The sequence below is a fragment of the Alexandromys fortis genome, unplaced genomic scaffold, assembly GCF_014885135.2.
Source record: "Alexandromys fortis isolate MF-2015 unplaced genomic scaffold, M_Fortis_MF-2015_v1.1 scaffold_376, whole genome shotgun sequence".
Classification (NCBI taxonomy): domain Eukaryota; kingdom Metazoa; phylum Chordata; class Mammalia; order Rodentia; family Cricetidae; genus Alexandromys; species Alexandromys fortis.
In genome coordinates this window covers 146,943-174,746 of record NW_026068259.1, presented here as the reverse complement: position 1 = coordinate 174,746, position 27,804 = coordinate 146,943, and the positions used below count along the sequence as shown (strand labels likewise).

The window sequence follows — 27,804 nt, the reverse complement described above, 5'->3', positions numbered from 1 at the left end:
CTGCCCTCTGCCCATAAACATGTACATACACAAATAAAATTACATTTTAATTTTAAAAAAAGTCTGCCAAGCAGTGGTGGCACAAGCCTTTAGTCCCAGCACTCAGGAAGCAGAGGCAGGCAGATCTCTGAGTTGGAGACCAGCATGGTCTGTAGAGTTAGTTCTAGGACAGCCTGTTTTTAAAAAGGTAAAAAACAATCCTGTGATGTTCTTACACATCTGTCTTTGCCAGGGAAGGCTGACAAAGAAAAGGGCACCAGTAAGAGCAGCTTCTTTTACCCCTTTATTACTGACCTGATGAACCAAGACTTCTCAAAACCACCCTGCGAAACCCCACAGGCAATTAGCGCAGGGCCTGGAGCTCCAGATGAGTCACTAAGGCCCTGCCAGAGCTCTGTGTCCCTGATCCGGTTCTACATAATCAAATACAATCCGGTTGTAGATAATTGGGACAATGGGGCTGTGTGCTGCGGACAGGGGAGGCCAGGGGAGGAGGCTGCAGGTCAGAGCCAGCACAGGCTGAGGGGAGACCACGGAAGTCAGGTTGGCGCACAGGGCGTGTGCTGATGGCGCGCCTTCAGTGGGGCGGGGGTCCAGCAGCGAGCTTGACCACGGCAGGGTGAAGTGAGGCGGGGCTTGCAGCTCGGTACAGGATTGGACAGGATGGGGGGGGCGCCCCAGAGGCCTCAGCTGCGGGTCTTTCCAGCTGCCAGGTGACTCAACCTCAAAGGCGCGAAAGGGCAAACACGTGAGGTGTGCGGAGGATGGAGTGAAAGGGGTGTCCCACGTGGGAAAACGGGGCTGTGGGGAGGAGGTGGGACTACTGCAGTTTTTCAGCACACCATTCTTTCGACGTGGGGGTGGTACGCTCCAGGGGGCGGGACACTCCCCCAGGGCCCAAGAGCTGGGGAAGGTAGGGACCTTGGGCCCCGCCTCTCCTGCCTGCTCGGCCTCGGGCTTCTAAGCACACCGGACGCGGCAGCTGCGCAACCGCCCCATCGCAGGGTCATGGATCTCAGTCCCACCTCGACACCCCACGAGCCTGCCCCGTCTGCCGCTTGACTGGAAGCCCAGGTAAGACCAGTACCAACCGGACCAGGGTGGGTGCAGGCTTCCGGGAGAGTGAGGCGTACCCCTTCTTCTCCACAGCCATTCCTCTAGTCCAGGGTCGTCTGCAAAACACCTTCTTTTGTCCCGGAGGCCTCTCGGCCTTCCGTCCCACCCCGGAATGGCCTGGTTCCAGAGCTCTTGCGCGGAATCCTGCCCATAACTCAACTTCTGGTGCAGTCTCTCTGTCTCCTCTGCTCACTCTGTCACCTCTGCGCCTTGGCACTGCCCTCCGGGTGCTGACTAGGAACCTTGCTCTGGCGTGCACACGCCCCCTGGCCTCTGCACTGTGCGAGGACCCTGGCACCAGTGTGATCTTCAGGCTGCCCCAGCCAACCCTCCCACACCGGTGACTCGGAAACTGCAGATGTCCAATCTGGTCGCAGATTGGTGGCAGGAGGCCCCGAATTACAATGTAGATAGATCACAATGCTTCTTCAGATTTTAAAAAAAGCAAAAACAAACAAACAAACCCTACCTATCAGACAGAGATCCTTTTAAAAATTGTGGCAACATTCAGCAGAAGCGAATGGGTCTCTTGATTTTGAGGCCAGCCTGGTCTCCCAGGGTGGGATGTGCAGTGAGACTCTGCTTTCTGAGTAGATAAACAGAGCTTGTGTTATTTAGGTCACTCTGGCTCTTACCACAGACACCTTGCTCAGAGGGCCTCTGAGTCTGTGGGTTGTCTTTGGCCACTGCCTGTTGATGCCTCCTCCACCAGGGGCCACCTGCACTGACCTCTCTCTTTCCATATCCACAGGTGCTCATGATGGGTCAGTGCTACTACAATGAGACCATCGGCTTTTTCTATAATAACAGTGGCAAGGAGCTCAGCCTTCATTGGCGCCCCAAGGATGTGGTAGTGGTGGCTCTGGGGCTGACAGTCAGTGTACTGGTGTTGCTCACCAATCTGCTGGTTATTGCGGCCATTGCCTCCAACCGGCGCTTCCACCAGCCCATATACTACCTGCTCGGCAACTTGGCTGCTGCTGACCTCTTCGCCGGCATGGCCTACCTCTTTCTCATGTTCCATACTGGCCCACGAACTGCCCGGCTCTCCATCAGAGGCTGGTTCCTGCGACAGGGTCTGCTGGACACCAGCTTGACGGCATCAGTGGCCACACTGCTGGCCATCGCTGTAGAACGGCACCGCAGTGTGATGGCCGTTCAGCTACACAGCCGCCTACCCCGGGCCCGTGTGGTCACACTTATCGTGGGTGTGTGGGTGGCTGCACTGGGCCTGGGGTTGCTACCTGCACACTTCTGGCACTGCCTCTGTGACTTGAATAGTTGTTCACGAATGGTGCCCCTGTTCAGCCGCTCTTACCTGGCTGTGTGGGCCCTGTCCAGCCTTCTGGTCTTCCTGCTTATGGCAGCTGTCTACACACGCATTTTCTTCTATGTGCGTAGACGGGTAGAGCGCATGGCAGAGCACGTCAGCTGCCATCCTCGCTACCGAGAGACGACGCTCAGCCTAGTCAAGACTGTTGTCATCATCTTGGGTAAGGTGCTCGGACAGCAGCTTCAGGGATCTAGCCTCCGCATGGCCTTGGGAAACTGAGGAAATGACCTGATATTGCAGGCAGGGAGGGGGCATTCTCCAGGGAGGTGGTATCCTCCATGCAGGGGAAAGGAAAAGATGAAACCCCATGGCAGAACCAGGCAGAGCCTCCAAAGAGGAAAGATGACCCTTCAGCTAGCCTGCACAGAGGAGGACAAGCCAACCTCCAGTTTTCATGTTCCCAAGGAAATCGTTTAAAGGTCCTGTTTGTTTTACTGTGTTTGAGGCAATCTCATGTGGCTCAGGCTGGCTTCAAATGATATAGGAATAGAAGATGATCTTGAACTTGTGTTTCTCTTGTGTGTCTTCATCTCCCAGATGGTAGGGTGGACTCCACACCTGATTTCAAGTACCACCAACTGATAGGTATCCTCAGCCCTGTTTTTGTGTTTGTTTGTTTGTTTGTTTTTAAGGCGGGGTCTCACAAAGTACCCTTCCCTGTCCTGGAATTCACTGTATAGACCAGGCTGGCCTCGAGCTCACAGACTCTGCCTGCCTCTGTCTCCCGAGTGCTGGGAATGAACCACTCATTTTGTTTTGTTTTAGATTTATTTTTATTTGTGTATGTGTGTATATGTGGCTATGAGATTGTGTCTGGGCTCATTCACTTGTGTGCAGGTGCACGTGGAGGCACTTGGAGCTGAAATTGCAGGCAGTTTGAACTGCCTGAAGTCGCTGTTGGGAACTGGATTGAGGTACCTGCTCTTACCCATTGAGCCATGTCTCTCCAGCCCTGGTTGTTGTTTCTGCTTATTTATTAATTTGGTTTTCTTTTGAAATAGGGTCTTACTGTGTAGACTTGGCTAACCTGGAGCTCACTATGTAGACCAGGCTGGCCTTGAATTCATAGAGAGCCACCTACCTGCCTCTGCTTTCCGAATACTGAGATCAGAGGCATGCACCACTACACCTGGCTCATGGTTTAGGTTTTTGTTTTTTGAGGCAGGGTCTCTCTACATAGCCATGGTATCCTGGAACTCACTCTTAAACCAGGCTGGCCTCAAACTCACAGAGATCATAGGTGGCTGCCTCTGCCCCCCAGTGCTGAGATTAAAGGCCTGCGCCACGATGGCCCAGCTTGGTTACTTTTTTAATGCAGGGTTTCATGAAGTCCGGGTTTTAACTAAGGCAGACAGGCCTTGAAGCACTGACGTTCCTGCCTCTCTTTCCCTGAGTAGATGAGTGTATGCCCTTACACCTGGCTCCCCTTGGGAGTTTATTCTTTTTGGGGGGCTAGAAAATTACTTGGTGAGTAAGAACACTTCCTGTTCTTCCCAGGACCCATGTTCAATTCCTAATACCCTCATTAGGCAGCCTATAACCATCTGTAACTCCAAGGGATCTGATGCCCTATTCTAGCCTCCAGACATCACCCACATGCATGTGGCTTACACTCATACACGTGTACACACACATGTAAATAATTTTTTAAAAATTTATTTTGTGCATGTGTGCACAGATGTGTATATAATGCACTTTAGTTCATCTGTAGAGGTCTGAGGACAATGTCTGGGGATTAGTTTTCTCCTTACTCCACATGGGCCCTGGGATTTGATTTGGGTCCTCAGTCTTAGCAATAAGTCCCTCTTTGGGGCTTTTAGTATAGAAGGAAATCTATTTCTGGTTGAGGACTGATTCTTTCCAGTGATTCCTGGCCCACTACTCTGTAACCAGCCTGTCTCATTCTTTAGTGAACAAATCTCCTATAGAAGGTAGAAGGGCCATGGGCTCCTTGTTCCAGTTCGGACAGGTGTTCCTCTGACAGGCAAATTGGAGAAAGGTGTCTATCCCCTCCTGGCAGTTCTGCCCCTATAGGGAGCTTGTGTGGTATGTGCCACACAGTTGGTCACTGCTTTAGCACAGGGATGGTTCAGACAAGTTTCCTGGTGGCCCACCATTGTCAACCTCCACCCCTCACTCCCAGTCTCTGTCCTGCAGGGGCATTTGTGGTGTGCTGGACGCCAGGCCAAGTGGTGCTGCTCCTGGACGGTCTGGACTGTAAATCCTGCAATGTCTTGGTTGTGGAGAAGTACTTCCTGCTCCTGGCTGAGGCCAACTCACTGGTCAATGCAGTGGTGTACTCCTGCCGAGATGCTGAGATGCGCCGGACCTTTCGCCACCTCCTCTGCTGCGTGTTCCTCCGCTGGTCCAACCACAAATCGTCCCGATACTCATCTTCTACCCAGACGGGTGCCAGCACCCGGATCATGCTTCCTGAGAATGGCTGCCCACCGGTGGACTCCACCCTTTAGCTTCTTTGGACTGAGGCAGAAGATGGGGCAGCAAAAGTATCACCCCACAGCCTCTAGCAGTTTCCTGACTCAGTCCAGCCCAGCAGATGCATGGCTTTCAATACTCCCCAGGCCGCAGATCTGCCTGCCTCAGAACACAGGGATTTGGGGTCATCTCTGTGCACCTGGGAGATCATCTGTTGGACTCAAGCGTCCAAACACCAAGAAGGAGTCACCCCCAGAGACCATCTCACACACCACAGCTGATGTAAAAGCATGAGGATTTTATTAATTCTGTCATGACAGGGTCCCCCAGCATTCGGGAAGCTGAGAGACCTCAAATAACTGGTATAGTCTATTTTTAAAGGGGCCACAGAAGCAAGGGGGGGTTGTTCTTTGACTATTCTGATTGGCTTATTTGAAAGGGCTATTACCAATAATTGACTGGGGAGCTGTTGCCAGATCAGATGAGGTAAGAGGTCATTTTGACCCCGTTTCCCAGGGGACCAAACCAAAGCATACGTATATGGGTAATTGTTCAGGAACTGAGTACGTGCGAGTGTAGCTGTTAGGTCCTTGATTCCCAGGGGAGGAGGGGAAGCACTATGGCACAGAGGCTGAGAGGATTCAGAATGGTCAAAAATGGCTTCAGGATCGTCTTAAAGTCTGACACATCCAAAGGGGCTTGGCAGTCTGGCTCTCAAACATCTCAGGTTTCACTTATTTTTGTTTTAAACACGTTTTGTATTTTTTTCTGTATATCTCTGATATGTCCTGTGGACTGTTTCTTCCTACATGGTGCTGTCGGTGTTCAGGGTAGAAGAGGCGAGAGCTGTCCTAGGTTACACCACCCACTGATGCAGGCTAGACTATAGGTATGCTGTCTTTCTGAGGCCAGTTTGGTTTTGGTTTTTTGAAACTGGATCTTGGGTAACCTAGGCTGGCCTTGAACTCATTGTGTAGCTGAGGATGGCCTTGATCCTTCTGACTTCACCTCCCAAGCGCTGGTAATTGAAGCTGATTCCTTGGGAGTTTTGAGCAGTCTCTAAGGGCTCACCTGCCTCCATTAATGTGGAGGAAGTACGTGATACAGGGCGTGCTTTTCCACTCTAAGGTTGCCAAGGTCATTCAAACAATCTATCCCTGTGTCCTGGAATTATCTATCTATCATGGCACAGAGTTGGTGAAAATCCTTTAACATGGAATCCCTTGGCCCCATCTCATTCCTATTCTGTGCCCCCCACCTTTTTTTTTTTTTTTTTTTGAGGCAGAGAATTGTGTGGCCTAGGCCTTATGTTGCTGCATCCATCTTGCCTCTGAATCCTATGTGCTGGGATTAGAGCTATACTACCTGGCTTCTGCCTCTTTCTGGAGTCTCACTTATGTTTCCTTCCGCCGATGCCCTTCTACTGTCCCCCTTTTCAAGAACCTCGAGCGATTTCTGGCTTGTGTAAGCCTTTTCTTTCTACCTGCCTCCCCCCACCCATTATTTTATTTTATCTTCTAAGACACAGGATCTCACAACATACCTCAAGCCATCTAACTCACTGTGTAGCTCAGACTAACTTCTAACTCTCAGCTGTCTTCCCGCCTTGACTTCCTGAGTGCTTGAATGACAAGCCTAAGACACCATGTCTGACTACACAGCTTGGAAATGACACAGACATGCCAGGAGGAAGGGGCTTCAGTGTCCCTAGGAACCTGAAATGAAGTTTCTGGAACTTTGTACTCCTCAGGCCTGAGATGAGCCCTTTCCCGCCCCACCTCAGCAGAGGAGCAGGAGTAGTGTTCTCATTTCGATTCAGATGCCGAGCAACAGCAGGAATGTGGACCTCTGTCTTATCTGAGGCCAAATTCTTAAGGCATTAAAGCATCTGTTCCCAGAGAACTGGAAATGATGCTGTCTCTACAGTGTTCTCCATTTTCCCACAACTGGGGCCTGGCACATATTAGGCTGGTTCCCACCACACAGCTCTGTCACAGGAGCCATCTCCAAAGAGCAAATGCCCATTCCTACCTCTGTGAAGACACAAGACTGAACTGTGGGGCTAGATAGTTCTTGATCCTATGTGGGCAGTGTGTACCTACAGCCTGAGTCTCCCAAGGTGACAACCCAGGAACTGCCAGCTGACCATTAAGGACTCTGTCCCTACTCCCATGGACCTCCAGACCTGTTGGACCTTGTCACTTTGCGTATTGAGGCACCCAATCAAATGCTGAATCGGGGACCCTCTGATGGACTCCAGAGGTCAGTTGTCTCACCTGGACTTAGGTCTGTCCTACATCATCATCGTCCAGATTCTGTTGACAGATTTGTCTTGTCAGCTTTTTATTTCCTTTTTCCACTTATGTTACAGTTTTTGTTTTCTTTTTTGACACAAGGATTTCTATGTAGCCCTGGCTGTCCTGGAACTCGGTCTATAGACCAGGCTGGCCTCGAACTCTGTAAGCTGGGATTAGAGAGTGCCTAGCTGTATGCATATTTTTATACAAATGTGGGCATTCTCATACCTTTTGGTGCATGTGGAAGCTAGAGGTTAGTGTCAAGACTCATCACTGGGAGCTCTGCCCTCTTACTCAATGAAGCAGGGTCTCCCAACCAAACCCAGAGCTCACTAAAACAGCCAGTCTCGCTGACCAGCTGCTTTGGGCAACCCTTTGTCACTGCCCTCCAAGGCTGGAATTGCAGTCGGGTCACGCCACCCCTGCATTTATGTGGGGTTTTGAGGTTCTGAATTCACACTTGCGTGGCAGGCGCTTAGCTGCTGAGCCCCCCCAACCCTACCCCACCCCAGCCCAGCTTTTTTCTCTTCATCTTTCCTCTGCCAGGTGGCACCAAGTTTTTGTCTTTTTTGGCCTGTGGAACTTATAGTCCTCTCCCTGCCAAATCAAGCCTGTGTACTGCTAGCCACTGACTGACATTTTGTACAGGATACCACTCTTGGCCCCCTTCAAGAGTTCCATCCCTGTTGCTGGGGCCAAGCCTATGGTTTCCTTCATCAGAGGATTTCCCTTGTTCTTTCATATTTGCATTTCTTGCTGGGTGCCCCTGAAGTATCCCCATTGCCCTACCTGCTGCTTGAGTTTCCTCTTCAATAACAGAATGAAATGGGCTACCCAGAAATGCTAACACTCACCAAGCCTTCATCTGAATTTTGTCTCAGAGCAAACAGATTCTGGGAGGTTCTGTGACTTTGGAGAGGGATTTGTGTCCCTTTTTCTTCTGCTTGAGGAGCCTGTTGTCATGTCATGCATCCCAAATGAGAGACAAAAGGCCCATGAGAGTTTTGTCAGATTTGGGTACACACCAGATGCTAGCGTTTGCTAGACCTGGAATCCTGGGGTTGGAAGGAATGAGCAGGCCTAAGATCAGCAGGAAAGGTGTTTTCTGTCAAGCCTGATAACATGAGCTCAATCCCTGGGCCCATATGGTAGGAGAGAACCAAGTCATGAAAGCTGTTCTCTGACCCTCACATGTGCCAATGCTTGTGCATGCAGATGAGCATGCGCGCGCGCAAAGACATATTTAAAAGCAATGTACAGCCGAGCAGTGACGGCACATGCCTTTAATCCCAGAACTTGGGAGGCAGAGGCAAGCGGATCTCTGTGAGTTCAAGGCCAACCTGGTCTACAGAATGAGTTCCAAAGCTACAGAGAAACCCCGTCTCGGTAAAAACCAAACCAAAACAAGCAAAAAATGAACAAAACAAGTCTTCCAGGACTGGAGAAATGGTTCAGTAGTTAAGAGCACCCAGGTTCAATTCCCAGCACCCACATGGTAGTTCACAACTAACTCCAGTTCCAGCGGATCTGACATCCTCACACCAATGTACATTGAATAAAATAATTTTAAAAAACAGAACAGACAGGTTGAGGGCATTCCTAAACTGGATCTTGCCAAAAACAACATATAGAGCTGACTTTCTCCAGTGGAGAAAAGTGCTTGGTTCTAGCTTCATTTCTGCTATCTACACATATCTGCATACTTCTTCCAGTCCCTCAGCTGGATATAAGGGAAATAGAGAGCTTCAGGGAAACGGGTCTGGTGACCAGCCAGAAGGGACCCCCGGGACCCAGGGCTTGTATAGCTATTCCTCCAGATTGAACCACTAGTGTGCTCTTGTAGGAGGAGAGGACATATGGGCTGCTTTCCTCATGATGAGGGCGGGAGCATGCTCCTGTAACCCCAATAAATTCCCTGGGTCACAAAACTGGACTTGAAATTGTTTCTTTGGTCAGGCTACCTTATCAGGGGTGGCTTCCCCCAGAAAAAGGCACATTGAGGCTCTGAGGTCTGAAGAGCTCTGAGAAAGGCCAGAGGACGAGTGGAGGGCCCTCAGGACTGCCGAAGATGTGAAGGTACCGTGGCAAGTAACAGGAATACTGAGGAGCCTGGGACTTGGGTATGGGAGGCCTTGAAGAAGAGGCAGGACTGGAGTGGGAATTCTGAGGGACTGGAGAACTTCTGAGGAGGAACCAGAGTGCTGAGGAACTAGCTGGGGTGGTGAAGGAGGTGGAAGCAGGCAACTGGAGTCAAGGGCATTCTCAACTACTAGTAAATTTGATGTCAGCTAGGAAACAGATGTACTTCAGTTGGTACAGTGTTTGCCTGGTATGCATGAAGGCCTGGATTCCATCCCTACCACCACACAAATAGGACATGAGGCACACACCACATCCTAGCACTTAGGTAGATGCAGAAAAACCAGAAGGTCAAAATCATGCTCCACTAGCAAATTCAGTCAATTTTCATTATATAACAAATGTGAGGACACCCTGGGCTATATGAGACTCTGTCTCAAATTATTTATTTTGAGACAAGGTACTTTGCACATAGCCCTGAACTGAAACTCACTATGTAGAGCAGGCTGGCCTCGAACTCACAAGATCTGCTTCCCTAATGCTGGGATTAAAGGCATGTGCCACTATGCCCAACAACACGTTTTTGAAAAAGTTCTGAGCGAGGGAGGTGTGCAAGTGGGAGAGGTGAGGATGCAGGCCTCTGAGGAAGAAACTCAGAGATGTGTCGGGCTGCCAAACTGGGGGTCAGAGAGGAGGCAGACGCGTTGAAACACCCAAGGGTTGTTGTGGCCTCTGAGGATGGGAGCCATAAAGTGCACCAGACTTAAGCAAATGCAGGCATCGTCGTTACCATGGCAACCCTCCTTCTCAGTGGCAGTTTCTAGCGAGTAGCTGGAAAGGGGGAAACAGTGCCTGGCGCTGAGGGGTGACGGCGCCCGTAGGGAGCGTGTCCAGGGGGAGGGATGCAGAAGAGAATCGCTGTTTTCTAGACAACCCTCAACCGGTTCCTCAGCATCCGTTAAAAAGACTGTTTGAAGCGCGTCACGAGGGAGAGGGCAGTGCTCCGCGCCGATTGGTGAAAGGCGTCTGCAGGGCGTTTCTGCGGGCGGTGCTCAGCGGCGGTTGGCTAGTGGGCGCGAAGGGGCGTGGCATCTAAATCTGCGGCGGTTGGCTGCTGCGCACGCGCGAGGGCTCCTGGCGGGACTGTGCCTCAGCGCTACCCGGCCCATCACCCATGGCCGCCTCGCTGCGCCCCGTGCCGCCGCAGTCCGCCCCGCGCCGCCCAGCGCTCGCAGCTCCCTTGGGCCGTGACACGAGCGACGTCCTGCAGCAGATCATGGTCATCACCGACCAGAGCCTGGACGAGGCCCAGGCCAGGTACGGCGTGCAGGCAAGGAGGGAATGGGCGGAGGCGGGTTGAGGATGGGGACAGGTGCGGCCGACCTTGGAGTGCTGGACAGAGGGAGTGAAGGATGGTTTCGTGAGGAAAGCGGGCGCGGCGTTAAGGGAGTAAGGGCCCAGCCCTGGAACAAGAGACATTAGAAGGATAAGTCATCTGTTATTGGCCGGCCCGAGGACCGCAATTTTGCTAGGCGCACAGTTGAAGAGAAGCTACCGAAGAGATAACTCGGGTGATCTGAAGAAGGACCTTTGAGAACTTTCAGAAACACATACGGGGAGCTGGATGGACCTTAGAGGGCACCCTTCTTCCTACTTCTCACCCTCCTGTTCTTTTCCAAGACAGGGGTTCTCTGTGTCGCCATGGCTGTCCTGGAACTCACTCTATAACAAATTTGTGTTATGGATCTTGGAAGCAACTTCTTTTACCCATGGAGCCATCTTCCAGGCTTAGGTTTCTAGACACTTGGAGTGACTGCAGAATTGCTGCTCCAGAAAGACAGAAGGAAAGGTTTGACAGAAACCCAAAAACTGATTCAATTCTAGGTACCCAAAGGATAACCCAGGAGTCATTATTTATTACCTTTTTTGTTTGTTTCTTTGTTTTCAGAGACAAGGTTTCTCTGTGTAGCCCTGAATAGCCTTGAACTTACATAGAACCTCCTGCTTCTGCCTCCCAAGTGCTGGGTTTAAAGGTTCATGCCACTTTGCCTGCCTTGATTACTATATTTTTAAGACAGGGTTTTGCTGAGTCCAGAAATGACAGATGAGCTGAGTTCCTGGCATCCTCTCTCTGTGTGATGTGCCTACACCCACAGCACCAGGGTCACATCTGTGTGACGTCCCCTGCACCCCTGCACCCACATCGGGGTTACATCTGTGTGACGTCCCCTGCACCCCTGCACCCACACCGGGGTTACATCTGTGTGACGTCCCCTGCACCCCTGCACCCACACCGGGGTTACATCTGTGTGACGTCCCCTGCACCCACACCGGGGTTACATCTGTGTGACGTCCCCTGCACCCCTGCACCCACACCGGGGTTACATCTGTGTGACAGCACTAGGATTACAGACACCATTGTGCTGAGCTTTATTATACAGATGCTAGGGAATCTGAGTTTGACTTTTTTGTATTGTGTTCTTTTTGAGACAGGGTTTCTCTGTAGTTTTGGAGCCTGTCCTGGAACTAGCTCATGTAGACCAGGCTCTCCTCAAACTCATAGAGATCCGCCTGCCTCTGCTTCTGAGTGCTGGGATTAAAGGTGTGTGCCACCATGGCCCAGCCCCTGATTAGACTTCTAATGCTTGCAAGGCATCTTACTAACTGAGCCATCCCTGCAGTCTCTGAAGAAGCCCCTTCTTTATTGGGGAGATGGGGAGTTGGGTCTTAACTGTGTAGATGAGGCTACCCTCAAACTCAGAGATCTACCTGTCTCTGCTTTCTCAGTGCTGGTGGTAAAGACATGTATCTGACTTCAGAATCCATTTTTATTATTTTTTAATTTAAAAATTTAAATATTGTTTTGTTTTAAACATATAAGTATCTTGCCTACAGGTCTTTATATGTACCGCATACATGCCTGGTGTCCAACGAGGTCAGATTCTTTGGTACTGGACTTACAGATGGTTGGGTCCTGGAAACCAAACCCAGGTCTTCAGCAAGAATAACCAATGCTCCTAACCACTAACCATCTTGCCAGCTCTAGGACCCATTTTTAAAATGAACTTGATAAATACTTACTGAACACTTACAATGTGAGGGCACTGTCCCGGGGGCTGGAGTAGTCCTTGCTTCCTCCCTTATGAGCTTGGGGTTTGGGACAGAGAAAGAAAGTGGAAAAATACACACATATATAAATTGTGGCTAAGCTATAAGGAAAAGACTGGCATGCTAAGTGGAGAAGGGGCACTGTCTCCAGAGACTCCAGTAGCCTAGAGAAAGACATTCCCAACCACAAAGGGAGAAAGCTTGGAGCGTCGAGTTTGGAGAAACGTGAAGCCTGCTTCTACAGTCCCACAGAGTCTGCACTCTCAGGACAGAGTTAAGATTTCATTCTGCTTTTCTTTTTCTTTTGTTATAAAGTTTGTTTGTTTTTTGAGACAGAATTTCTCTTTGTAGCCCTGGCTGTCCTGACATAACTGGCCTTGAATTCAGATCCACTGCCTCTGCCTCCCAAGGAATGAGATTCAAGGCGTGTGCCACCACTGCCCAGCTAAAGAATTTTTGATTTGTGGGGCTGGAGAGATGGCTCAGAGGTTAAGAGCATTGCCTGCTCTTCCAAAGGTCCTGAGTTCAATTCCCAGCAACCACATGGTGGCTCACAACCATCTGTAATGGGGTCTGGTGCCCTCTTTTGGCCTGTAGGCATACACATAGACAGAATATTGTATACATAATAAATAAATAAATATTTAAAAAAAAGAATTTTTGATTTGTGTGTAGGAGTATTTTGCCTGCATGAATGTGTGTGTACCAAATATATGGCTGGTGCCCATAGAAATTAGAAGAGGGCATTGGGACCCCTGAAAGTGCAGTCACAGGTGGTTGTGAGGTGCCATGTGGGTGCTAAGAATGGAACCCGGATGCTCTGCAAGAGCAGCAGCCTGTGTCCTTCAACACAGTCATCTCTCCAGCCACCACTCCACTCTCAGTAGGAGAAAAGATCAAAGCACAATTTTTGTTTGTTGTTTTTTGAGACAGGGTTTTTCTGTGAAACAGCTCTGAACTCACTCTGTAGACCAGACTGGTCTCAAACTTACAGAGATCCTCTGCCTCTGCCTTCCAAGTGCTGGGATTCAAGGCGTGCGCCACCACACCCAGCATTCAAAGCAGTTTTAAGACCACCTGTTCACACCAGTGTCAGCCGACCAGGACTGTGGGAATCTGCTTTAGAAGGCAGTCTACCGCGTCAGCACCTACTGAGATGGTCACACAGTAGGAAAGGCTGGGTTTCTTCTGGAGCATGAGTGTGTATTAAAAGGGTCTGTTTTGAGGTGAGGGCAGTTCCTTAGGGTCTGACAATTGTGCTCTATCTCTGCAGTGAGACCAGTTTACTAAGGAGAAGAACAAGAGCTCCCTTAGAGCCGGGAGTGCAGCACAGACGCTAGAGCACACACCTCCAGTGCACATGCAGGGAGCCCCGGCTTTGCATAGCGCTCCTTGGTTACTTATTGAGGCCAGTCTGAAATACCTGAGACCTTGCCCACCCCACTTCTGTTGAACTCAGGGTTTTGTACTCCTGCTAGGCAAATTCAAACTTTTCCCTAGCTCTGTGTGGAATGCTGACTCTTTAGTTTTATAGCCTCTCTCTGGAAAGTTAGGAATGCTGGCCTGCCTCCAACTCTTTCCAGTCCACTTTAAAAATGTATGTTTTATTAGGGTGTGTGTGGTGTGTGTGTACACCCACACTGCGCTGTTCTTACAGCACCTCCGTCTTCAAAGGATCCTATGTGTTCTTCTGTCCTCTGTGCACCTGCATACTTGAACACCTACTCCACACAGAAATAAAACAAATCTAGAATACAGAGAAGTTGTGTGGAGGTCATATGCAAATGCTACAGTATCTTGCCTGAGGGAGTTGAGCACCTGCCCGTGGGATGCCAAGGGACAAAAGACTATATAGCCTTGACTACAGCTTGTCAGCCCAGGAGTACGCAACCAACTGCATCCCTGCTGATCTGCTGACTGGAACTAGACTTTGCAAGTCTTTCTGAACCAGCTAGTCTCTCAGAGTGTCTCTGTCTCTATCATAGCTCCAAGGTCAGTTTAGCTGAACTGTCCATCAAGAACTTTTCATCCCCACGTAAGGCTTCTCATCTTTATTATGCTATCAACTGTGTATAGAGAAAGGAAAATGGGGATTGGTGAGATGACTCGACAGGTAAAGGCACTTGCTTCTAAGCCTCATGACCTGAGTTGAATCCCTGGCACCCATTCCCCCAGGTTAACTTCTAGCTTCCACACATGCACACACAAGTGCACTAAATAAAAACTGTTTAAAATTTAATGATATTGCCACTAAAAAAGTCAAGGAAGCTCCTGATTTACTAGAAGGTGAAGCTAAAAAAATGAAGTGGAGGCTGGAGAGATGGCTCAGGGGTTAAGAACACATGCTGCTTTTGTTGTTGTTGTTGTTGTTGTTTGTTTTTCGAGACAGGGTTTCTCTGTATTTTTGGAGCCTGTCCTGGAACTAGCTCTTGTAGACCAGGCTGGTCTCGAACTCACAGAGATCTGCCTGCCTCTGCCTCCCGAGTGCTGGGATTAAAGGCGTGTGCCACCACCGCCTGGCCACATGCTGCTCTTGTAGAGGACCTGGGTTCAGTTCCCAGCACCCACATGGTAACTCAATCATTCAAAACTAAGCTCCAAGGAATCCAGCCCCTTCCAACCTCCATGGACACTAGGCATAGATTCATGCGTAGACACTGGGGGAACACCTATACACATAAAAATAAAGCCAAAAGCATTTTTAAATGACATGTGTGTAATGAATTTTAAGTTTACACTGGTCTGTGTGTATGAGTACAATTTGTGTAACAAATGCCTTAGAGCTACACTTGTGAAAGGACGGAAGGAAGGAGGGAGGTTGTAGGTGTTAACTGACAATGACCCGTTCATAGCTTCTGCTGAATGGGCTCCACTGGCCGGCTTGGCTGGTGGCTCCTCCCAACACGTGTGCCTGGACGGCCTCTTCCATAGAAGACTGTCCTCCTGTCGCCAAGGGTATTTGTAGAACACAGGCCAGACACAGCAGAGTGAGGGACGCGACAGGGGAAGACAGGAAAGTGACTTTTCTTATCTAAAGCAGATTCTTTCTTTCCAGGGCGAGGTGGGGTCTGGTTTTCTGTCTGGTTTTACATTCTTTCATTTACCTTGTGTATGTGTGTGAGCACACACTTGCTTATGGAGGTAAAAGACACCTTGCTTGAGTCGCTTCTCTCTTCAGTGTGAGTACCGGGAGTCAACTGGGACTCTCAGGCTTTGTCACAGGCTCCTTGACTGAAGAGATCATCCCACCAGCCCAGGGCTAGTTTTTAAGAAGGGGTCTTATGTAGCCCAGGCTGGCCTCAAATTCACTCCTGATCCTCCTGCCTTCACCGCCCAAGTGCTGGGAAAACAGGCGTACACAGTTCAGGATTGCTTCTATTTCTGTGAAAGACTAACACTGGAATTATGATGCGGAGCGCACTGAATCTGCAGATTGCTTCTTGTAACATCCTAGCTGTTTTCACAATTCTCCAGTGCCCCAAGCACATAGGAGGTTTTCTGTCTTCTAGTTTCCTCAGTGTACCATTGGTTGTTGTACTGACCGCTCCCCAGGCGTTGATGAGTGGTTTCTGAAGGTTATCAGTTTATCACTGAGGACTCTGGAGTTCTCTTCTCCAGATCCTTAGTCGATGTTTGAGTCATAATTCCTCTGAGCATCTGCTGAAAGTCCTGAGCCCTTCCCCTGGACAGTGTGTGCTGGCTACATTTTCTTGGGATTCCTCAGGAGACAGAAGCCTTGAATTTTTAAGGTAATCTCAGTTGCCCAGAGCCAGGGAGCCTCCACTCAATAAAAGTTGGCAGACTCAGCAATTAGATGCCTAAGAAGTCTGCGAGAGACTCAATCTGGGAATTGCTTAGAGGTGACTGAGGCAACCTAGCAACGTTAGAAAGAGAATGGGTGATGGATGTCTGGTGACGCAGGCCTATGTACCTCACACTCGTGTCTGTCTGAACTGTTCGACAGAGCTCCTTGGGTCACATGGGCTGAAGGCAGCTGCAAATTCCAGAGCAGTGAGGGCTGCTTCCTGCTTCCTGCCTGCACTGGGGCACAGGGCTCTGGTGCCTTGCCTGCCCACACTCCCCTTCTCATAGAAACCCTTTTTAAAATTTTATTGTACATAGCATATAATATATTAGATATTAGTGACATTCCTGAGCAAAGTGTGACTTTGTGGTTTCATTCCCCTTGTTGCTTCCTCAGCCCTGAGTCTTCACTCTCCCAGAGGTCCTTACACCACCCACCCATCCTCCTCACCGACTAGTTAGTAGCTACCATCTCTGGTCCCCTTTGTAGAATTTTAGACCTACTCACCCCTACTTTCATGTATGCTTGTATATATTACAGGCTAGGGTCCCTATGTGAAGGAAAGCCCACTGCTTTTGCCTTTCTCTTTTAAACTAATTAACATTTTGAGGTTGCTGCTAAGAGTCTGTTCCCTCCTACCGTAGATTCTGGGCCTTAAACTCAGGTTATCAGTCTTGGTTGGCATCATGTGCTTTACCACTGAGCCATCCTACAGCCCCAGCTTTTTTCATGAGTTTTTGTCACCCACTTAATATTATCCTTTCGAGAGCCAGACATTTTCCTGCAAAATTCACAATTTCATTTTTCTTTACAGCTGAATAATATTCCACTGTGTATACATGGCCACCTTTGTGTGTGTTTGTTTTATTTTGTTGTTTGTTTTTTAGTTTTTTGCTATAAGATTTTTCTGTGTACCCCTGGCTGTCCTGGCTGTCTGCAGACCAGCTGGCCTCAAACTCACAGAGATCCCCCTGTCTCTGCCTCCTAAGTGCTGGGATAAAAGGTGTGTGCCACTACTGCATGGTTTGTTTTTAATTTTTTGAGTAACCTCTATGGATTTCCATAATGGCTAATCTACTCTTCCTTTACAGCTGATTTTTTTAAACTTTTGTGTGTGTGCTTGCACACATGTGCGCCTCAGAACATGTGCAGTGGTCAGAGGACAACTTGCATACTGATTCTCTTCTTGCACCATGTGGGTGCCAGGGATGGAACTCAGGTCACCAGGCTTGGCTGCAGCACCTAGTTAGCTGAAACGTCTCCCACACCCTGAGATCTCCTCTTTAAGGGTTTAGAGCCTTTTTATGAGGCTTCCCACCCATGACCTTAGCATCCCTTAATTAGCCCTCACCTCCAGACATGGTACCACGGGCATTAGGTTTCTGCATATGATTGGGAGGAGCTGGGGTACAGCTCAGTGACAGAGACCTGCCTTGCACAGTGAGGCCCCCTGTTCCCTTCCTAGCACCACAGGGAACACGGCATTTAGTCTACTCCACAAGCTGAGTAGAATAGGATTGCCTTCTTCCAGCTTCTCTGAAAAGGACAGGTGGGCTGCGTTGTAATTGTCAGGTCTGGCCTTGAATGCTTACTTTCTGATCAACTGCATACAGGTACGCTAGAGAACCATCCTGACTGATTTGCCCCTGTGTGTCTTTTATTATTTATTTCTTACTTTTGTATGTCTTTTAGATATTATTTATAATTTTTTTAGCTTTTGAGGCATGGTGTTACTGTATGGTTCAGATTAACTTCAAACTTGAGATCCTCTTGCCTCAGCCTCCCCAGAGCTAGGATCATATGACTGTGTTCCTGTGTCTAGCACCGGGACTCCTTTCTGTGGCAGGAGACTCTCTGAGACAGGGTCTTACTCTGTAGCCCAGGCTGGCCTCTACCTTCTGATTTGGGATTACAGGCATGCACCATCATTCCTGACTAGCTTTCTTGGTGAACTTTGTTAAGGATGCTTTCTGATACCCTGAGAGTTTTGTCTGATGTTTCATGAAGAGGCTGAAACCCAAATCTGCTATTGTGATCCTGTGATGCTTTTAGTCTACAAACATTAATTTTTAAAGGATTCATTTGTTTTTATGTTTTTACTTATGTGCCTGTCTGTGTCTGTGTGTGTGTCTGCCATGTGTGGTGGGGAGCAGGGAGCAGGAGGTTGCTCTCAGAAGTTTGCAGGAGTATTGGACCCTCTAAAGCTGGAGTTACTTGTGTCTGTGGCTGGGAACCGGATCCTCTAGAACTGGAGTTACTGGTGTTTGTGGGCTGGCAGCTGGCTTAGGTCCTCACAAGAGCAGCCAGTGTTCTTTAAACCATAAAGTCATCTTTCTAGGCCTCTGACATAGGTGGGGTTTTGTTTGTTTTTAATGTAGATCCTAGGATAACTCAATTTTTTTGGTACTCATGGGACAGATGAGTTGTTTAAAATTGTGGTTACTTGTTTATTGTTCGTGTGTGGGTTGGTGGTAATCAGAAGGCAGCTCACAGCAGCGCTCTCCTTCCACCTGAGGGTCCCAAGGACTGGAGTCGGGGGCCAGGCTTGGCAGCAAGGTTCTGCAGGAGCTGTCTCGCTGGCCCCAGCTTAACTGTTAATTACTAAAGGGAGATGGTGTAGAGTGCCCTTCAAACGAAGCAGAAGACCTACGTTGTCACTGTCACAATGCACCTTTAGTTTTAGTGCCTTTGAGATGATGTGTATAGGGAAGTAAGCCATCATGTGATGTGTAGGCTGATGCATATGCATGCCTGTGAACTCAGCCCTTCAAAGAATGTGAGCTCAGCTCAGCGTACCACTTGGAATTTTCTAGAGTCAGTCAACATTAGTATGAGAGGATCGCATTAATCAAAACCTGAGGAGGAGAATTTCAGATGTGCAGTTTTCTTTACCCCTACTTTTCTTTTTAGTGAGTTCTGGGATTGAACTCATATCTTTATGTTGCAAGACAAGCACTGTACCAACTGAGCTGTCGCTTTCCACCTCCTCCTCAGCATGGCCCCAGTTCCTTCTCTGAGGCCAGGACACATCTCTATCTTCCCACGTCCCTTCTCATGCTTTCTTGGTCCCCAAATCCATTGTTCTTAAAGAGGAGTGTGCTGTGGGAGACATCGGAGGGGCTGGAGTTAGCCCTTCCCCAAGAGGATAGTGTGTGGCATGTGCCCAAGGGGGATCGACTCTAAAGGCGATTAGAAATGGGGGAGACGTACCCTGAAAACTCAAGGGAAGTCAGCACCACTGTGGAGGCTGCATGCGAGCAGACAGGCATGCCAAGGCAGAGGGGAATCAACGGGGGGAGACCACCTGCCTCAGCCATTGTTTAGCCAAAGTTGCTATATGAGGACAGAAAACATGTTTTGGGGTGAGTGTGTGTATGTGTGTATATCTACATATGTGTCTATATGTCTGAGTGTGTGTGCACACTCTTGTGTGTGTGTGTTTAGGAAGGACAAGTGTCCTTCATTATCACCCTTACCTTGTTTCTTGTTGACAGGGTCTCTCACTGAACTTGAAGTTGATCATTTGGGTTCAATTGGATGACCATTTAGCTCCAAGTCTGCCCATCTCTGACCTTTGGCTCTGGGTTGTGTAGCCATTTCTTGCTTTTTAGACCTTTTCAAATTTATTTTTATTTATGTATATGTATGTCTGTTTGTGAACGTATGCCATGTGTAGGTACGCATGAGGGGAGATTGGTATTGGATCCCCTGAACTGCAGTTCTAGGCTATCTGAGCTATCTGCTGGAGGTGCTGGAAGAGCAGCAAACATTCTTAACCACAAGCCATCCCTCCAGTCCCCATGTCTAGATTTTTATGTGGGTGCTAGGAATTCAAACTCATGTCTTCAAGTTTTCACAGTAGATACTCTCAGCTATTGAACCATCTTCCCAACGTTTATTGTTTTGTTGAGGCAGGGGCTCACAATAGCCTGGACTAACCTGGTGTGCAAAACAATCCCACACCAGTTTGGATTCAAAGGGTTATTGATTTGAGGGGAAAAAACTTACAGAACACTGTCCTACACGACAACTAGGAAAGGAGTCTAGTCGCTGGAGCAAGAGAGAGAGCAGAGGGCTGCCACTGCTTTTTAAAGAGAAGGAGACCATGCCCCAGTGGGCTGGTATCTCAGCAGCTATTGGCTGAAGGAGCGGAAAGAGCTCCCACAGCAGGACCTCAAGCTGTAGCTGAGGTTGTCCTTGAACTCCTGATCCTCCTGCCTCAACCTCCCAAGTGCCAGAATGAAATATTTTTCCACTGCTCCTGACTTAGAAGTCCTTCCTAAAGTTCTCTGACCTTTCTTAGGGATCTTCACTGGGTCATAAGAAAAGTAACTGGTCCTCTGTCCTCCACAGCACCCAGTCTTCAGAAATGCTTTTTTGTCTGTCTGTATGTATGTGATGCTGGGCATAAAGCCTAGGGCCTTGTGTGTGGATCTGCCATGCATGTGAGCTGTCTTTGAGAGACGTGTTAAGACACTGTATCTGCCTCATGCCTCACTTCCCAGCATTAGGAAAAGGACCAAATAAAAACCCCATGTGTGAAGTACCGTGAAAATCCTTGTAAAACTGAATGGGCTGCACTAAGAAATCCTTTTAAGCTAGGTGTACTGCACACGCTCACAGGGCTGGAGAGATGGTTCAGCATTGACCCCATTTTTCGACCACAGTCTCACTAGTCTCTGGTTGGCTGAGGAACATCAGCTTGCTGTTGCTGTGTGACAAGCTTGGCCAAACTAGCAGCTAAAAGCGATGTACATTACCATAAAATCTACATGGATCACCATAAAATCTGCATACATTACCATGTAAATTTTGTGCTGTTGTGGGGTGCAGGCCAAGAGGAGGATGCTTGCCTAGCAAGCCTAAGTTCCTAGTTACATCCCAGTACTACTAAAGATGATAAGTTAATAACTAGGTGTGGGACACACACCTATTGCCCTAGCATGTGGGAGTCTGACGCAGGAGGATTGTCATGAATTCTAGAACGACCTGAGATGAAGAAAGATATTCTATTTCAAAAAGATACAATAATGAAATCTCTTTTTGTTTGTTTGTTTTTGTTTTTCAAGACAGGGTTTCTCCATGTAGGTTTCTCTTGGCTCCTAAACTCACTCTGTAGACCAGGCTGGCCTTGAACTGACAGAGATCCACCTGCCTCTGCCTCCCAAATGCTGGGATTAAAGGTTTATGTGAGCACAACCTGGCTTACGATTTTTATTAATTTGTTTTACTGTGTATAAGCATTTTGCCTGCATACATGTCTATGTACCACAGGTGTGCCTGGTGTCCACAGAGGCCAAAAGGCACTTGAGCTCCTAGAACTGGAGTCACAGATGGTTGTGGGACCTTGTGGATTCTGAGAACCAAACCTGGGGCCTCTGGAAGAGCAATTAGTGCTCTTACCTCTGAACTATCTTCCCAGACTCAAAAATAAAATAATAAGTAATAAAAGAATAAAGCAGCCGGGTGGTAGTGGCACATGCCTTTAATCCCAGCACTTGGGAGGCAGAGGCAGGCGGATCTCTGTGAGTTCGAGACCAGCCTGGTCTACAGAGCTAGTTCCAGGACAGGCTCCAAAGCCACAGAGAAACCCTGTCTCGAAAAAAAAGAAAAAAAAGAATAAAGCATAATTTTGTGACCTCAGAGCTTTGCTGTGCTGGGAATCTGGACAAGCTGTCCAGCAGGAGTGGCCTAGGCTATTCCTACCTTGTTCTCACTTTCACAATTACTGACAAGTCAGCTCCTGCTGTTGGAAGACTGAGGTCTCTGCTCCTTGACCCTTAGCTCCTGCATGTCACCCAGTGCTCCCTGCTGTGGCTTTCTCAAGCAAGGCACCTGGCTTCTCACCAGCTACATGAAGTATCAGGTAATAATGATACCACATCTTAAGTCACAGCTTCAGCTTGGAGTCAGGGAGAGTATGACAAGGACATGCTTACTTAGGGTTTAAGAAGGAAATAAAGTCATCCCTTCTGGTGAAACTCTGGCCTCACAGGCCAGTATCACTAGACTCCGTAGGCTGAGTGATAGGCACAGGCTTAGAATTCCCCAGTGAAAGGCTGAGAATGTGGCTCAGAGGTACAACCCTTGCCCAGAATCCTCTGTGTGTGTGTGGGGGGGGGGGAGGCAGATAAGGATATGACTCAAAGATAATGCTCTTATCTATAGTCTCAGAGGACGGCTGAAGGCCAAGTGCTAGAGCAGTGCCTGCCTAGGTTTTAGTCCTGTGGAGGCCTGAGGATCAGAAGTTCAAGGTCATCCTCAACTAGTAAGTACTTTCTAGGTCAACCTGGGCTTTGTTTTAAAAGGGGGTATGATATAAACAAGCTGAAAAATAAAAACCACGTTATCATCTCATTAGATTCCGAAAAAGCTTTTGACAAAATACAACATCCCTTCATGATAAAGGTCTTGGAGAGAGCAGGAATACAAGGAACATACCAAAATGTAATTAAGGCAATAAAGCAAGCCAACAGCCAACATCAAACTAAATGGAGAGAAACTCCCAGCAATTCCACTGAGATTAGGAACAAGACAAGGTTGTCCACTCTCTCCATACCTATTCAATATAGTTCTTGAGGACTTAGATAGAGCAATAAGAGACCAAAGGAAGATCAAGGAGATACAAATTGGAAAAGAAGAAGTCAAACTCTCACTGTTTGCTGATGATATGATAGTTTATATAAGCAATCCCAAAAATTCTACCAAGGAACTTCTACAACTCATAAACACTTTCAGCAATGTATCAGGATACAAGATTAACTCAAAAAAAAAAATCACTATCCCTCCTGTATACAGATGATAAAAGGGCTGGGGAAGAAATCAGAGAATCAACACCCTTCACAGTAGCCACAAAAAAGCATAAAATATCTCGGAGTAACTCTAACAAAACAAGTGAAAGACTTGTATGACAAGAACTTTAAATCTTTAAAGAAAGAAATTAAAGAAGACACCAGAAATTAGAAAGACTTCCCATGCTCTTGGGTAGGCAATTAATATAGTAAAAATGACAATCCTACTGAAAGCATTCTACAGCTTCAACACAATGCCTATCAAAATCCCAGCAAAATTCTTCAAAGATCTCAAAAGAATGGTACTCAACTTCATTTGAAAAAGCAAAAAACCCAGGATAGCCAGAACAATCCTGGGCAACAAAAGAATTTCTGGAGGCATCACAATCCCTGACTTCAAACTCTAATACAGAGCTATAGTACTGAGAACAGCCTGGTACTGGCATAAGAACAGACAGGAGGACCAATGGAACTGAATAGAAGACACGGATATCAATCCACACATCTTCAAACACCTGATATTTGAAAAAGAAGAAAAAATATCAAATGGAAAAAAGAAAGCATATTTAACAAGTGGTGCTGGCATAACTGGATATCAATGTAGAAGGAGCGGCGCCAGGCCACTTCCCACCACCCGGCTAGCTTTACCCAAAATAATTACATGGAAACTGTATTCTTTTAAACACTGCTTGGCCCAATAATTTTAACCTCTTATTGGCTAGCTCTTACATATTGATCTAACCCATTTCTAATATTCTGTGTAGCACCACGAGCTGGCTTACCAGAAAAGATCTTAACCTGCATCTGTCTGGAGTGGGAGAATCATGGCGACTGCCTGACTCGGCTTTCTTTCTCCCAGAATTCTGTTCAGTCTACTCCACCTACCTAATTTTCTGTCCTATCAAAGGCCAAGCAGTTTCTTTATTAATTAACCAAAGAAAGCAACAGATAGATACAAGACCCACCTCCATCATTTCCCCTTTTTCTGTTTAAACAAAAAAGAAAGGCTTTAACTTTAACATAGTAAAATTACATATAACAAAATAGTTATCAAGTAAGAATTACAGTTACAATATTTTATATCTATTTTATCTCTTATCATAACTAAGGAAAACTATAATTATCTATCCATTCTTCAACTCCATCAAAGACTCCAGAAGGATATAATATTACCTAAGTAAACAAGAAATCCAAACTCTAGAAATGACAGAGACATCTCGCTGCCTGGACAGTCACCCAAAGTTCTTTTGTACTTTTGGGCATCCATCTTCAGCCTTCAGGCCCATAGTATCCAGCAGACATCTCCACGAAGCAGGAAATTCCAAAGACATTCCAGTCATTTTCTGCTGTGTCCTGCAGAATGTCTCGCAGACTCTTTCATGAATCAGGAACCCCAAAAGAACATCTCACCTTTAGGCAAGTTCAGCAGTCCTCTCTCTGCGGATTCTCTGTGTCCAGTTTATGCAACAGTCCAGGCTAGAGCAGTTTCTTGCCCAAATGGCTATCAAACTCCATAAGGTTCCTCTTCGATGCCCATCTTCCTGTTGAAGTAGATTGGTGCAGCCAGGAGCAGACGTGTCTCATTGTCATGAAAAGCCCTAAGTTATTAAAACATTTAAAATGCCATATTCTGTAGTCTTTGAAAGATATGAAGAATGCCTATCTAACTGAAATATATCTCTATGTATCTAGAAGATCTAACTAACATGACTACAAGCTTGACTATTTATGATTATCCATCAACAACCTATATTTCCTAATTATACATTACATTTTAAAAATGAACTACACAATCACAATACCTTAATCAAGATCAGAAATACATATAACAAAATTGACCTTAAAATCCACACCAATGCAAATTATTCATACCTATATCATTTCCCCCTTTAAATGTAAAAGAACATTTATAAACAATATTTGGGAATATGGGTGCAGTTTTTTCTCTCCAAACTGCTTCTAGCTGAATGGGGGCACTGTTAATCAGATCGTTTAGGATGTAACCTGTGTGCCAGGGTCATCTCAGTCGGCAGTTGAGTGAAGTAATTTTTTGAGGGTGTTCATAGCAACCTTTCAGGAGGGCGTGGTCTATCATACCATATTGGGATAGAAGCAGTCCACAGGGTCTCATCCTCTGTGAAAACAAAAGAAGACCCTCTCTAAAGCATCATATCCTTAGACCCAAATTCTTAAATCATAATACCCTTATGATATCCATTCTGGTTCAGCTTGGCAGCCCATATAATGAAATGTCTCTCTGTACTTAGCTCCTTCACAGTCAAAAAATTTAAAGAAAACACAATAATACAAAGAATCCAGACTTTCTGTGAATTTTCCATTTTTACGTGGCTTATTTTTACTCTATCAGTTTGCTTTATTCTGTCTCATTAAAGACTTTACTCTTTTTTTTAAAGGCATTAACTTTATTCTCTATATATTTTTTTCTCTCTCTCAAACCTACGTACACTCATCCAACACTGTGATCCATTTAGTGGTCTGAATCTGACCTATTGTGAATCTGTAATTTTTTACTATCCAGGAGCATTTCTTAAAATGTTAAGCACTTCTTAAAGACTTAAGTTGCGCCATGTAGAGGTAATACGGTAATAGGTAGCGCCTGTTTCCTGCCCAGTCTAAACCTTAACTGCGCTGTTATTATGGTAATTATGGCAGTTCCTGCCTGAGACCAGCATAGTTCAGCATGGGGGAGCTGAGTGGCTCCTGCTTCAGAGCCATTTGGTGCCCCTGAGCCATACACAGTTCCAGGCACACAGCAGTCCACATTGGAGCCGCACTCAGCAGTTTAACTCTGAGACTGAGTGTGCAGCACAGAAACTCTCTTCATCCAAGTTACAGCCAAATCTGACACACAGAGCACTGCGCAATCTGAAAACACGACTCTGTATGGCGGCAGGAATCTGCCATGCTCTTCCGCCTGCCTAAGCCTGATTCTGCTGTCTGTCCAGGTGCAGGCGGGAGCGCTGAGCCAAGGGCATGGTCTCAGCTACTTTCCTCCCAATCCAGAGCGAGAACACAGACATCCAGTTCCATAAAAGCCATTGAAATGCTTTAAAGCCAGAGTTCACGCTGGCAGCACAGCCCCAGGAAGCCACGTTTTAAAGCGTGCAGCTTTTTTCCTGCTGAGGCTGAGTCAGGAAAATTTCTCTGCAGCATACTCTAGCAAACAGCAAAAAGCTGTGGTAAACTCTGTTTTTTTCTGTGTTTAAAATTAAGTTCTCTCAGGTTTTATGTGGAGTTAGTTACCACGTCTGGGCGCCACTCTATAGAAGGAGCGGCGGCAGGCGACTTCCCGCCATCCGGCTAGCTTTACCCAAAATAATTACACAGAAACTGTATTCTTTTAAACACTGCCTGGCCCATTAGTTTTAACCTCTTATTAGCTAGCTCTTACATATTGATCTAATCCATTTCTAATATTCTGTGTAGCACCACGAGCTGGCTTACCAGGAAAGATCTTAACCTGCATCTGTCTGGAGTGGGAGAATCATGGCGACTGCCTGACTTGGCTTTCTTTCTCCCAGAATTATATTCAGTCTACTCCGCCTACCTAATTTTCTGTCCTATCAAAGGCCAAGCAGTTTCTTTATTAATTAACCAATGAAAGCAACAGATAGATACAAGACCCACCTCCATCATATCAACATGTAGAAAAATGAAAATAGAACCATATTTATAACCATGCACAAAACTCAAGTCCAAATGGATCAAAGACCTCAACATAAAGCCAGCCACACTGAACCTTATAGACAAGAAAGTGGGAAGTACACTTGAATGCATTGGCACAGGAGACCACCTCCTAAATATAACCCCAGTAGCACAGACACTGAGAGAAACAATTAATAAATGGGACCTCGTGAAACTGAAAAGCTTCTGTAAAGCAAAGGACACAATCAACAAGACAAAATGACAGCCTACAGAATGGGAAAAGATCTTCACTAACCCCACATCAGACAGAGGTCTGATCTCCAAAATACAAAGAACTCAAGAAATTGAACACCAAAAGATCACATAATCCAATAAAAAAAGATGGAGTACAGACCTAAACAGAGAACTCTCAACAGAGGAATCTAAAATTGCTGAAAGACACTTAAGGAAATGCTCAACATCCTTAGTCATCAGAGAAATGCAAATCAAAACAACTCTGAGATTCCATCTTACACCTGTAAGAATGTCCAAGATCAAAAACACTGGTGACAACTTATGCTGGAGAGGTTATGGGGAAAAGGGAACACTTCTGCATTGCTGGTGGGAATGCAAGCTGGTACAACCCCTTTGGATATCAGTGTGGCGATTTCTCAGAAAATTAGGAAACAACCTTTCTCAAGACCCAGTAATACCACTTTTGGATATATATTCAAAGGATGCTCAATCGTGCCACAGGACACGTGCTTAACCATGTTCATAGCAGCTTTGTTTGTCATAGCCAGAACCTGGAAACAACCTAAATGTCCCTTGATCAAAGAATGGATTAGAAAAACGTGGTACATTTACACAGTGGAGTACTACACAGCAGAAAAAAATGACAGCTTGCATTTTGCAGGAAAATGGATGGAGCTTGAAAACATTATTTTGAGTGAGGTAACCCAGACACAGAAAGACAATTATCACATGTACTCACTCATAGGTGGTTTTTAAACATAAAGCAAAGAAAGCCAGCCTACAAACCACAATCCCAGAGAATTTAGACAACAATGTGGACATTAAGAGAGACTTACATAGATCTAATCTACATGGGAAGTAGAAATTAGAAAAAGACAAGATCTCCTGAGTACATTGGGAGCATGGGGATCTTGGAGGAGGGTTGGAGGGGGAAGGGAG

At 47.0% G+C, this 27,804-nt stretch overlaps 3 protein-coding genes across 7 annotated transcripts in view; 2 read left to right on the top strand and 1 right to left on the bottom strand.

Annotated features, from left to right (window-relative positions):
• Nucleotides 1-27,804, bottom strand: part of LOC126494358 (zinc finger protein 14-like) — a 239,788-nt gene that overhangs the window by 200,332 nt on the left and 11,652 nt on the right. For 2 of the 4 annotated variants that reach the window (XM_050131663.1, XM_050131662.1), the window contains exon 1: nucleotides 24,376-24,493. The exons of the other annotated variants lie outside the window; for them this stretch is intronic. The gene's annotated coding sequence lies outside the window, so the exon portion shown is untranslated. Of the gene's footprint in view, nucleotides 1-24,375; nucleotides 24,494-27,804 lie in introns of those variants that run through there. 4 annotated transcript variants of the gene reach the window in all.
• Nucleotides 62-9,949, top strand: Lpar2 (lysophosphatidic acid receptor 2). 2 transcript variants are annotated; one of them, XM_050131680.1, is made up of 3 exons: nucleotides 62-1,074; nucleotides 1,868-2,609; nucleotides 4,607-9,948. In XM_050131680.1, the coding sequence occupies exons 2-3, from the start codon at nucleotides 1,874-1,876 to the stop codon at nucleotides 4,918-4,920; spliced, it is 1,050 nt and encodes a 349-aa protein (XP_049987637.1). In that variant the 5' UTR covers nucleotides 62-1,074; nucleotides 1,868-1,873; the 3' UTR covers nucleotides 4,921-9,948. The 2 variants fall into 2 exon arrangements, with proteins under 2 accessions (XP_049987637.1, XP_049987638.1); XM_050131681.1 differs by lacking the exon at nucleotides 62-1,074 and having other exon boundaries at nucleotides 1,871-2,609; nucleotides 4,607-9,949.
• The window catches only part of Pbx4 (PBX homeobox 4), a 45,120-nt gene continuing 27,351 nt past the window's right edge, over nucleotides 10,036-27,804 (top strand). The window contains exon 1 of the mRNA XM_050131683.1: nucleotides 10,036-10,578. Within this exon, the coding sequence (XP_049987640.1) occupies nucleotides 10,436-10,578 (143 nt within the window). The 5' untranslated portion in view covers nucleotides 10,036-10,435. The remainder of the gene's footprint in view (nucleotides 10,579-27,804) is intronic.